Source organism: Alosa pseudoharengus, unplaced genomic scaffold (genome assembly GCF_046254945.1).
Source record: "Alosa pseudoharengus isolate Yale_2024_CS ecotype anadromous, Long Island Sound unplaced genomic scaffold, YU_APseudo_1.1 YU_APseudo_1.1_scf_13, whole genome shotgun sequence".
Lineage (NCBI taxonomy): Eukaryota > Metazoa > Chordata > Actinopteri > Clupeiformes > Clupeidae > Alosa > Alosa pseudoharengus.
In genome coordinates, this window is record NW_027468598.1 from 29621283 (window position 1) to 29634933 (window position 13651).

A 13651-nucleotide genomic window follows, 5' to 3' on the forward strand; every position below is an offset into this window, starting at 1 on the left:
AAATTTTGCCATTTGAGCTGTCTGACCCCGGAGAGAAGCGTTTCCGTCTGTGAAATTGTGAAAATGGATAGTAGGCCTAATAAACCACAAAAGCATAGGGGGGGCGCACAGAAGCTGCAAGACAAAAGGCTAAAAAGCCTACAAGTGGACGCAGCAAAATGTGTCAAAATCACAGAAATGTTCACCGCAAGGTCGACTGTTATAGCGGGTGCAGGGCCGTCAACATCGAGTGCACAGGCTGAAGGAGTGGAACACAGCTTTGATGTGCAGTGTAGTAACACAGAGAAAGGCGAAGTACAGGTGGATTCGGAGGAGGTGGAGAGAGACGTTACGAAGGAGGGACGTTTCATGCAGGGAGGGCTGTTGTGTGTGTGTGGAGGGCTGGGTGACCACCTGCTCCTCCGCTTTCGATTGACATGCATTTGAGTGTTTCTCTGCTCTGTAGCAAAGAAGCCATCTGCATTTTACATTGTGCTATTCGATTGACGTCGACGCAGAGAGGAGAAAAAATAAAATAAGTTATCCACAACAAATCAACGAGTGGTCGGCCTCAGAACGCACACAACTTTTTGAGATCTGAAGTCAGTCATGATTGGTCGAAATTGTTGTCAATCTTGACGCAGTACAACAAGCAAACCTATCACATTTCTGTGCGCATACAGGCAGGTACACACATGTAGGCTACACACAAACGCACTCAGAAAGACACTAGAATGACACAGAAATTATGATAGCCCGTAACAATGAAAATGTTTTGGGATGTGTGTATCTTCACTTAATAGTATCTGGGGAGATTGTAGGCTAAAAACGTGTAAATGCTCAACATAGGAAATTACAGGACTAATTTTATTCAGTCAGACTTAAAACATGCATAATAATAGTAGCCTATAGAGTTTTGTGCACAACCTCGTCCTTGCTGGTTTGGAAGAGGTCACCCTAGTGTGTGTGTGTGTGTGTGTGGTGTTTTAATAGCCTTTGTTTTCAAATAATACTATGTCCAACTTACAGTGTTATTTTAGCTTGCCATAAAGTTATAGTTTGCAGGTGTTATAGCTTACAGTTATTATTGTTGTCAGGACACACTGACTCAGACAGAGAATTCAGATCAGGCAAAAGGTCCAAAGCACAGAAGATTAGCTAAAGAGTTCAAATAATAAGGTAGTCCAAACAAATGATCCAACTTAACTGGAGATTCCGGCAAAAACTAGCACAAAGGTGGGAAGACGGGACCAGAGAGTTCTTGAGTCATTCTCTGATGAGACCAGACATGGAGTACTGGGGAAGTGGAGTAAAAATAGGGCTAGAGTCCAGAGAAACACAGGTGTAGGGAATTCAGTACTCAGGGGAAAGTCAACGGGAGACATGAGCTGTGAGGGACTGATTGATGGGCGTGGCTGAGGGATTTGTTGAGTCAGAAGGTGAGTGACTGGGTGTGGCTACTGGGGAACCTGGCATGGCTGTGACAAATATCATGTAATATTAGTGAAACATTGCTTGGTACCTGTGTGTGTGTGTGTGTCTGGGGGGGGGGGGGGGGAGGAAATGATAAAGTGCAGGAAATAATTGGGTAAATGGACTAATCATACATTAAGCTGGATACAGTGTAGTTATAGAAGGGATCCTCACTGAGGTTACCTTAAGCCCCCTCTGTCAGTGATGTAGTTATTATGTTTTATTATGTTTTCTCTTTATTGTTTGTCTTGTTGCACATTACTCTGCGCTTCTTTTCCAGTTGTACGACATGAGCCAAGTCTATTTATCCATTCTAGCTTTGGTTACTTGTCATCTCATTTTAAATTTCCCCCTTCCCCAGTGGTGCTTGTGCAGCCCAACATCTCTCTCAGTGCCCCAGATGGAGGGCTGTTCTGGGGGCCTCAGGGGCCAGAGGAGACCAGGGGCCACAGCCTCTCCCTCATCTGCTCTACTGAGCCACAGCACCAAGGAGGCTCCTTCCACCTCATCTTTGATGGGTCTAACAGGACCAGGACTCAGCTCGCCGTCGACCACTCAGCCTCCTTCTACATTCCTGAGGCAGACTACTCCCACCAGGGCAGCTACAGCTGTGTCTATGAGGTCACTGTGTCCAGCAGCACCTTCAAGTCAACACAGACAGCACCACGACAGTCATCGTAAGAGGTAAACATCCAGCACTTGAGTATTATTATGACCACCGCGCAACGAAGCGTTTTTTTCATTTCATTTTCATTTCATTTTTTCTTTTTTTTCGCATGAGATTTTTCCGTCAAGGATTCTCGGCACACTGAAAGACTGCGGTGCACAAAACTTAGCGGGCATGTAGCTCCAGATAGCATGGAACCATTGTTTTTCGCCCCCCAGCCGGACTGGACCCCCCCCCGAAAGGAGGGTAGGGCGGACACAGTTTTCTGTGAATATTTCTGTGAATTGTAACGCCTAGGAGGACCACCTTTTTTTGTTGTATGTTGGTCTTAAAGGGGCATATCAACCCATCCCATAACCATTCATTTCATGTATAGCACCACCTAATTAATAATGAAAGAGCAAAAATTAGGTGTTGTAATCCCAATATCTCTGGCTGACATAGTCAAAACTAACCTGACTCCGCCTGTCTACGTACTTCCGCTCATTTACATTTCCCCACAGTACTCTGTCTGGAATAGCTCTCGTTCACTTCATTTACTTTGGCAACTTGTCTCCGAATCAACCAGCGAACAGAGGGCGTTCCTGAGAGCGATTACGTTTAAATTGCAAGCCTATCGTTATCGTTGTGTCCCCCTGTGGTTAACATACGTCATTACCAAACGTTAGTGATTGAACTCCAATGATTTCAAACTTCAGACAGGCATCCGCCAACCAGGAAATAAACGTTTGCCAATGGATCTAGGCTGGACTCTCTGCAAAGTCAGAGAGTCTGGTATCCAGGCTAGGTAAAACTGTACGAAATTGAAAGTGTAGGATCATTATGACACCCACAGAATGCATGCCAAGTTTCACGACACGGAAACTCAGTAGGGGTTAATAGCCAATAGCGCGCCAGGGCCCAGTTCCCCAAAAGCATCTTAAGCCTAAGAGCGTCGTAAAGTCCCTCTTACGAACGTCTTAAGATTTGCCGACTGTTTCCCGAAACCATCGTAGCTTAAGAGCGTCGTGAAAACACTCGTAGATCTACGAGTGCTCCAGAGTACTCGTTACCGGCTAAGAGGGTCTTAACAGTACTTCTCACTGAGGTCACCAACAGGACATACAGAGGAATTACAACTTAGAATACATAATCCAATTTACGTTCCCATTCTTTATTGTGTTTACCTGTGATTAATCAGATTTTAGCGTGCAAAATAGCATAGCCTACATTTAATGGTCATAATAATGTGATGACAAGCGGACAAAAATGCAATCAAACGAGACGTTGCCAAAATAGTTTGACATTATCTTTGCTAAGTGAAGGCTATATTTTATTAGGCCTATGAGGTGAAAAGCGGAGAAACCAACTTGTGGTTTAGTCTGTACTGCATCAAAATCTAAGCCTACACATTTCCTCACTTTCTTACTCGACTTCTTTATTATCTTCAAACGTGTTCTTATGTGACACCGCGAAAAATGATTGCATGGTGCAACAATCTAATCTTAAAATAATTACAATTATTTATGTCTCTGTGTGGTATATAACCTACTTGGGATGCTTACATGCAGATGTCAAAGTGTTTCTATTTTCGTATTGATGTGAATTAATGTGTAGATCCGAAGTTTAAATGGTAGGCCTATAGCTGTGACATGCAGTCACCTGACATCACCGTCAAATCGCGTCAAATTAGAGGATATTTCAGAACTATTAACGTGGACAGCTCCCCTTAAGAGCGTCTTAAGAGAAGTACACACGCGTTCACGCTACGAGCATGTTCGGGAAAAAGTCGGAAAAAACAAACGAACGATCGTAAGATGAATTGTAGAAAACCTTCTTAAGAGCGTGTCTTATCGGGGAACTGGGCCCAGGTGGATAAGCCAGCTTATGATTGGTCCCGGCAAAATTATGCACATACTGTTCACACACACACAGTCACACTTGCACACACACACTGACACGCATTGTAAAAATCTAGACATACAGCATAGCGATGGCTAATAGAGCCGCCACATGAAGGCCAAAGTGTACTTGTACAACCTTGACCCTAACAACCTGGCCAACTCTAATCTCAAAAATACTAGAAAAAATAGTGTCCAAACAAATTGGTGCCTTCTTACATATGAACAAAATCCAAGAATTATATCAGTCTGGCTTCAGAGCTCACCACAGTACTGAATCAAGTTTTTAACAACCTCCTCATTGCTGCTGATAATGGATATATCTGGACCTCAGCGCTGCCTTTGACAACATCGACCATGACATACTACTTCATAGTATGCGCTGGTGTCGACTACCCTTCACCATGCCTTAGTTATGCTGCTATAGTGCTGTCATGGACTTTTTCATGTGTCACGGCATACAAACCCCCCCCCCCCCTCTCTCTCAACTCTCCCTCTCTTGCCTATTCTCACTATGGTATAACACTACATAGTACCATTGATATACCGGTATTGATATTAACCATTTTGATTTATAGTAATACCGGTACTAACCACTTTACATCTCTCTTTCTTCCCCCTTACCTCACTTGTGAGGTATACCATCACTAGTCATCCGCCATCCGTGTGATTTGCCCTCATCTTTGATCACTAGTCATCCGCCATCCGTGTGATTTGCCCTCATCTTTGATCACTAGTCATCCGCCATCCGTGTGATTTGCCTGACTAACTTATCATGTATACAGACCTTACTGTTCTGTAACTGACCCTAGGCAGATAGGTCAGGCCCTTGAGTAGTGGATCTGCTCGAGGTTTCTTCCTATATGTATCTCCAATTCTTTTGGAGTATTTCCTCGCCCCTGTTACCCATGGGCCTTCTTTTCTTTTCTCTGATTGTAAAGCGCCATTAGACATGTGTAATGTTTTGGCGCTCTATACAGTAAGTGAAATTAAATTGAAATTGAAAGTGGAAACAGACAAATATATTGAGAGAGTTACCAAAATATACTTTGTTGTTGAAGATATTTCTTAGTGATGCACTCCACACAAGTCTGTACAAACACACACACACACACATACTCTCACAGGTGCACATATACGGGTATACACTCATACACCCATACACACACCCGCACAATCACATTATGGTAAAAGTCTAGTCACACTGCAAAACAGTGTGTTATATCAGTGTTTGACCTTGTACAGAATATGAGGATGAGTGTGGCTTTAGAACACATATGTATTTGTACAAATTGAGCAAAACAAATCCACAATCATTAAGACAACAAGGGGGGAGAATGTGAGACTTGTGGTCTACAAGGAGCTGTAGGAGTGGGGGGTGGAGAAGAAGTTGAGAAACATGAATTACTTTCATCGGCTAGTCCATGCAGCACCGTGCAACAGTCATATTATGCACAGCTATGTGGTACATGTAGTTGGTTAGCTTTGAAGGGAATATTTTTATATGACCATTTCTTGCTCCAGACTGGGTGGAGGCTAAGCACATTTACATTTAGAGGGCATTCTCTTTCTCCCTTTGATCTATTCAATGCAGATGTAGGTGTGAAATGCTCCCCACTGGTTCCTACCATTTGTCCACCTCTGTTCTGTCTTTGGGTTAAACAAAGACCCTGGGTTAAACCTTAGCTGAATCATATGTTTGTGTTATTAACTGTAAATGTATTCATGTTTGGTATCATTTTTATAGTCTCAGTACAAGGAGTACAATGAATTAAGTGTAAGAATGTTCAAAACATCCTGTATAACATTTCTACCTGAGGAGCCTGTCTTGTATGTTAAATAGTAAGTGGGTGTGTGTAGGTGTGTCTGGGTGTGGCTGACGGAAACGGCGGGAAGATCAGAGGACGTTGTACCTATGATCACCACGTGAACCACACCCTTGCAAATTGAGCATAAAAGGCCAGCCTCTTCCGGTAGTCTTTAGAAGAGAAATACTGAGAATCTGGTGAAACCAATGATGGGGTGACCCAAACATGTACCTCTCTCCCTTGAGGGGCCACTGGCCCCTCGTTGAAAAGAATAAAGCCTGGATTCTGATCTGCATCGTCCTGATTAAGTCTCAAGAGAAATATGGTAGTAAAAATATACTATCAGTTATGGAGGTTCCAACCGTGAGATAAAAAATTTTGGATTTAAATTGGATTAAAATTTTGCTGAGAGATCTTCATCATCGTGTTTGAAGGCACACTCTTAAGGTAAGGTAATTTATATTTTCTGGTGGTGAGATCTAGGGAGCTCCTAAACAGTTCTAGTCAGACTGGTCGGGCGTTAGAAATAGTCTTTGTTTCTGGAAATGGCTCTAGGTATTGAAATAAATATCATATCGGTTCCATGAATCTAAGCTTTCGGCGTTAGAAACAGTTGTGTTTCTGGAAATAGCCTATGCATTTAAGACTAAAATGCAGTCGGTCCTATGGACACTATTGAGAATGTTGGGGTCAAAATTCTGGGGTAGTTAGGAGAAATGACCAATCTTCTGTAAAAGTCTACCAAAAAGGGGGACTGCTCGCCTGAGGATCTCTCACCTGAAAATGAAATTGCATAAGAGTGTTGCTGGTCATAACAGATGTATGAAACCATCTTTATATTGTGTAACTAAGATCACAGTTTGAAGTAGCCTATAAAGATGTTGAACTGAAAGCGTAATGTAATAGTTGGGGCGTCGAATGACGTTTTCCACCGTTTAAAGTAAAAACATTGGAGTAGATACGATACTGTGTTCTTCAAATTGATAAAATACAACTAATTTGAAATTGGATTGATGATAATAACTTTTTAAATTATGGAAACCAATGATGGGGTGACCCAAACATGTACCTCTCTCCCTTGAGGGGCCACTGGCCCCTCATTGAAAAGAATAAAGCCTGGATTCTGATCTGCATCGTCCTGATTAAGTCTCAAGAGAAGTATGGTAGTAAAAATATACTATCAGTTAGTAACACCCATAGAACCAGTTGAGAATGTGTGCAGATAAAAAAGAAAGAGGAAGCCATGCATCAGACAACGCTGCAGATGTTAAGGACTCTGCTCACTCTATTATCAGGTAATTCATGATTGTGTTTTTACTCAAGTTCGTGGATAACCTCTCGATTGTTTGAAGGTAGTTGGACTTGGAAAAACAATGACAAGATATGGGAGACTTTCTGAACTTTTTTCTTTTTTAACTTTACTGTACAGGCCATCTTTAAAAGTATTAACAGAATAGGACGTTATAACCTTTCAAAACTGGTGTGATATTAAAACATATCATAATAATAATTAACATAAATAATTTACATTTACAGTTCTCATATATCAATTTGTAGTTTGTTTTTAATGAGTTCAATTCAACACATGAACGTGTGTACTAACAAAATGGTGTTTTGCCCTGTAACTTGAGGTGATTTAGATAAAGAAAGATGTTGGTATGACCATGTTCAAGTTTATGTAGTAAATATATGTTTTAAAATGACGAGTTCAGATGCAAAACCCTCTAAATCCGTCTGACCACATTTCTTTTAAATGAGCATTTTCTATCAGGCTTCTATAGGCTTTTGCCTTCAAATCGATATTTCAGACCAGGACAAGAGTGGTATTTAGCGGGTTTTAAAGAGGCATTATTTGATTAGCGATACTATGTGTGTGTACTATGTGAGAGCATTCATTCACCATCGTTCTCTCATTTCATTTTAGACGGAGGTGGCATTTAGAGGCTTTTGCTTAACTCTTCAAATATATATTCAATCATTTTTTGTTTTATTTTAGATACTTTATTGACTTTATTGGTCAAGTTCTCTACATTTTACCCATCCAGGGGTAGTGTACAACACACACACACACACACAGTGTACACAGTGTGCACCCTAATCATACACACACACACACACGCAGATCAGTGAGCACACTAGGAGCACACACACACACACACTCAGATCAGTGAGCACACTAGGAGAACACACACACACACACGCAGAGCAGTAGGTGTTCAAGGGCATCTCATCAGTGTATGTGGGAGAGCACTGTTCAATCACTCCTCCCACATTTTCCCTACCAGTCAGGGATCGAATCGAGCAGGCCACCCTCCGGTCACAAGTGTGATTCCCTAAGCAGTAGGCCACGGATGTTCATGGAAAAAGTAAATTTACAATTTTAAAGGGTTGTCTGAAATCCCATTTGAAAAAAGCATTTAGTAATCTAGAGAAATGTACAACTGAATCATAAACATTAAAAAGAGGCGCTGAAAGAACTGAGGAAAAGCTACAGCAGAAAGAGGATGTGGATTAATAGAACACAGAATGTAGTCAGAGTTCACACGTTGGCTATTTTTTACTCTCTGTGGTAAGTGCTGGACATACTGTACACTCATTGCATTTTTAAGTCAGTTTGCTATTTTAGCTTGTTATAACATGTCATAATATGTTCTTATTTACATTTGGAAAAGTTGCTTGATAGAAAGCAAGGTGATTGTGAGGACACACAAACACACACACACACACACATAAACACACACACACACAAGAACAGACACACACATAATCACACACACACACACACACACATAAACACACACACACACAAGCACAGACACACACATTAACACACACACACAAGTACAGACACACACACAAGTACAGACACACACAAGCACACACATACACAAGTACAGACACACACACACACACACACACACACACACACACACACACACACACACACACATAAACACACCCAAACACCAGTGTTTCTGCTTGAAAAAAAATGTTGCCGGTAAAAGTGACCGGCAGAGGTTTCGTTTTCTGGACATTTTGCTGATATGCCGGTCAAATATCCTATTATCGCTTCTTAATTAGTCAAGTTGAGGAAAACTGGAGGCCGATGTGTTTTGTATTTTGCATAGATGTGTTGTCCCAATGGTACCCATGAGATTTCATTTACAGTTTTTGCCTATTGCTTACACAATTTATGTCAAAACTCTACACACAGCCAAATAAGACATAGCACTTGGAGATAAACAACTCACATCTATGCCAAAATGAAACACTGCAATCAAAACTCAACAATCCTTTCTAAAAATGTAATTATTGCAACAAAACCATACACACATGCACCGTTTAAATTACTCTTTCAAATCAACAGCAACACACTGATGCATTTTATATAAAACACTGAAGTCTTTGTGTTTCTATTTTTATTGTCATTTTCTTGGACTCAAAAGTAGAATTTCTGCTGTAATCAACTGACATTTTTTGCAAGAAAAGTTTTTACAAAAAACAAACATTCTTACAGAAATAAAGAAAAGTAGATTCACACTTATCAATACGATAGTGAATGTACTCTAAACAAATAAAACATGTAATAAACATTAAAAAAATAAACATTAAAAAGAGGCGCTGAAAGAACTGAGGAAAAGCTACAGCAGAAAGAGGATGTGGATTAATAGAACACAGAATGTAGTCAGAGTTCACACGTTGGCTATTTTTTACTCTCTGTGGTAAGTGCTGGACATATACTCACTGCAGTTTGCTATTTTAGCTTGTTATAACATATCATAATATGTTCTTATTTACATTTGGAAAAGTTGCTTGATAGAAAGCAAGGTGATTGTGAAAATGTTAGGGGTGTGAATCTCTCATGTAAAAGACGATACGATTCGCATCTAGATACATGGGCACGATTCGATACAAGAAAAGATACATGTTTATAAAAAACAATTCAGTACGATTCGATGCGATACGATTCGATGCAATTCGATGCAGTTCAAGAATGGAAAGCATTCTGAAAGACTTTTTATTATTTGCTCAAGGTGCACATTCATTTTATATTATCAATTATCATGGTCATGGTTGTCAATTAGGCAACAAAATGTGTGAATATGATTATCTAAACTGAGGTTTGTTTCATATACTGTATTGAAATGAAAAAAGAATAGTCTACATTTCAGTCAAGCACAGCAGCCAAATACAACATAAAAATACATTTTTATAGACTTTACAGATTTTATAGAGTTATATCTGATTGTTTTCATGGAGCTGTAGCCTTGTTGAGGTAAGACAATACCGAAATAAAATAAAACAGTGCTTAAGACACTCTTGGCCTTTTCTCATATAGGCCTAGCCTACCCTACAAGAATAAAATAGGCCTACAAATCAATGAACTCTCTGGGCTTATTTTGTTCCAACAGTAGACCTAATGCAGAAACCTAAAATGCCACAAGTCTGAGTGAATATGAACAAAATCATTGGCTAATAATTTATGCATCGTTTTAGCAGCAAGGGCCAAATTATTATTTAACATTAAGGAAATCCCTTCATCAAAGGTAATGCTACTCTACAGACTATCATTGCTGTTTAGGAATGCTATAAGTGCTTAATTTCGTGCTGGATTTCGAAAAACAAAAGCCGACCGAGTGCAAGTTGTCACATGGTTAAGTTGCAATAGATGTATGGGTAATGAGGTCATTTGACAACTTTGGGCAATGAATGTAACCAAAAACGAACTGCATTACCCACAATTCCGTGCCACGTGCAGTTTCAAAACCGGAAGTGGGATGAACGCACTGCTTGGAACGTAAATGAGTCTGAGCGAGCAGAAAAGGTTGTGCACCGATTCATAACAAGTAAATCGATATAACGACCGGTTCATTTCAGTTTTTTTCCGATACGGGGCTTCACGTATCGATGTAGCCGTATCTTACATGTTAAAAACGGATACCGATACGTATCGGTTAATCTTTACACCCCTAGAAGATGTCAGTTTGCAGTTTGTTGTTGTTGTTGTCGTTGAGTATTGTCAACCATTACTATAGTGGTTATGTCACCCCCTGGTGTGTTATAATACATGGCCATATCTATAGTGAAAGAGTCGAGTCTTTCTGCCGGAGACAGAACGGTGTGCAGGTCCTGTGACTGGTGGGAACCGCACGTGATTATTTGTTTGTCACATGACCAAATTAATTTGAAGGTGACAAAAAAAAAAAAAACTTTCCTGATAAACCATACTTTCCTGACTTTCCTGATAAAACCATGTGTTTAAAAGTGCCACATGTTTGCATAGTGTTGCTTTCAAAAAGTGAATGCATTGGTTTTCCATAAAAACATTAAAAAAAACAAGAATGTTACATGTAAATGCAGGTGGTTTGTTTGTTTGTTAGTATTGTTTGTTTATTTGTTTGGTAGTATTGTTTAAGGAAATTCATGGAATTGTTATTATGAATGCCATGCAGCAAAGCAGCGTTCCGTTCATTCCGTTCATGGGGAACCATACAATAAATTAATATATTTGTACATTTAGTGACTGTACACTATGCATGCACACACACACACACACACATAAACACACACACTCACACACACACACACACAAACACACACATACACACACACACACATAAACACACACACACAAACACACATACACACACACATAAACACACACACACACACAAGCACAGACACACACATAAACACAAACACACAAGCACAGACACACACATAAACACACATACACAAGTACAGACACACACACAAGTACAGACACACACACACACACATAAACACACCCAAACACCAGCGTTTCTGCTTGAAAAAAATGGTGAGGTTTCATTTTCTAGACATTTTGCTGATATGCCGGTCAAATATCCTATTATCGCTTCTTAATTAGTCAAGTTGAGGAAAACTGGAGGCCGATGTGTTTTGTATTTTGCATAGATGTGTTGTCCCAATGGTACCCATGAGATTTCATTTACAGTTTTTGCCTATTGCTTACACAATTTTTGCAGAATTTGTCTCATTATGTCAAAACTCTACACACAGCCAAATAAGACAGCACTTGGAGATAAACAACTCACATCTATGCCAAAATGAAACACTGCAATCAAAACTCAACAATCAAATTCAATTCAAACAAAAAATTGAATTATAGCAACAAAACTATACACACATGCCCCGTTTAAATCTGTGTGTCTGTGGCACGGATATCTCGCTGACCGTGCCACTGGTGTTGCTACGGGCATGAGTAAGTGCAGCGCCAAATTTGACGTTGTTTGAATAAGAAATGCAAAAGATATTGTTAAATATATTGGTAAAAGAAGCACACATTGGCTTTCGCCGCTAGCCACTCCCCCTCCCACACAGCACTGTACTATAAGCTACCAGTGAGGATAGAAGCAGGGCTTTGGCAGAACTGGATCAGTGTAGGTTACACGGGTAAAAACTTAAGCGAGTGCAAGATGTGTTAACATGTCTGACCTCAGGGTCGGACTGGGAACAAAATTCGGCCCTGGCAATTTTCTTCTGGACCGGCCCACTACTGGACCGACGACCCCCCCCCCCCCACACACACACACACAAGCCCACCAATACCAAAATCCCCCCTGACCCCCCCCCCCCCCCCCCTAAATAACATACACACAGTATCATGCTGTAGCAACACTTCATAAACTGAACCCAAACATTTAGATTTGGACCTATAGGTTATTATAATCACAATAACACGGGGGTCCAGGGGGGTCTCTCCGGGATTTATTTTTTAAATTCTGGTTGCTAATCACACCATTTTAAAGTGATTTGAGAGGGACAGGATTCAGGGATAGGCTACTAAAGACAGGTTCATCTTCTGTCTGTCTCACGTCATGTTAACCCATGCATTAAACCATCCATTAAACAAATTACGATGTTGTAGAAACACAACCACAGCCTTTAGGCCTATTTGGTGCAAATCTTCTCCTTTACTTTGGTTATAGTCAGCGATTCACATTAACTGTAGGCCCCACCACAAGTGTATACTAAACGTTTTTGCCCAAGTTTGTGTGCCGTCATCACATTTTTCAAAATTAGGCTACCTTCGTTACTAACCTACCAGTTGATACTTTTTACCTGCATCGACTCGCGATTGATTGTGCATAATGTAACACTCGGTGGAGAGACTTCCACTTTCCAAGTTTCACTTTCACTGTCGTTGTGAGCTAAAAGGCTACTATATGGGAAATACTTTGAAGTTCCTTTTGAGTCCAAACATGAATAGGTTTTCTTTAACCTGTGCTACACTTTTCCACCAAGTTGTGCAAAAATTGTAGGCTACCCGGGGTTTTTTTTATGTTGACAGACAAACCGCACTACAGTAGCCTACGTGGTGCAGTAAATGGAAGCTTTTCGTAGCGCGTGCAACTAACGTCTATAAAAACAATATATTTATGGAATAAAACTAGACACCCCTGATTGCTGTTTACGGTTAAACTGTGATGATGTGAACACCAGCCAGTGGAGGGCACTTATATAGCCTAGGCTACCATGCATGGACTCGTAGGCTATATTTCCCCACAAACCAAGCGGCTGCTTGGACAAATCCACTTGAGGGGTGGGGCGTAACACACACTGAACCTGTCATGAAGAGGCCAAAATGATTGACCTGTCACCCCCCAATCCAAATGGATGTAACTGCATTTATAGGCTAGCCCTAGGTCTACAAATAGGACGGGCCGCAAATAGGCTAAATAACTTTTTTTTTAAAAATCCCGGAGGTCACCGGCCCACATGTGGACCGGCCCACCGGGCATTTGCCCGGTTGTACAGATTACCAGTCCGAGCCTGTCTGACCTCAACAATAATGACCCCTT

The 13651-nt window shown here is 40.7% G+C and overlaps 1 protein-coding gene across 1 annotated transcript in view; it reads left to right on the plus strand.

The window, feature by feature from the left end:
- The first annotated feature begins 1384 nt into the window (after positions 1-1384).
- The window catches only part of LOC143121398 (uncharacterized), a 37329-nt gene continuing 25062 nt past the window's right edge, over positions 1385-13651 (plus strand). The window contains exons 1-3 of the mRNA XM_076281757.1: positions 1385-1418; positions 1814-1945; positions 2074-2136. Coding sequence (XP_076137872.1) covers positions 1385-1418; positions 1814-1945; positions 2074-2136 — 229 coding nt within the window. The remainder of the gene's footprint in view (positions 1419-1813; positions 1946-2073; positions 2137-13651) is intronic.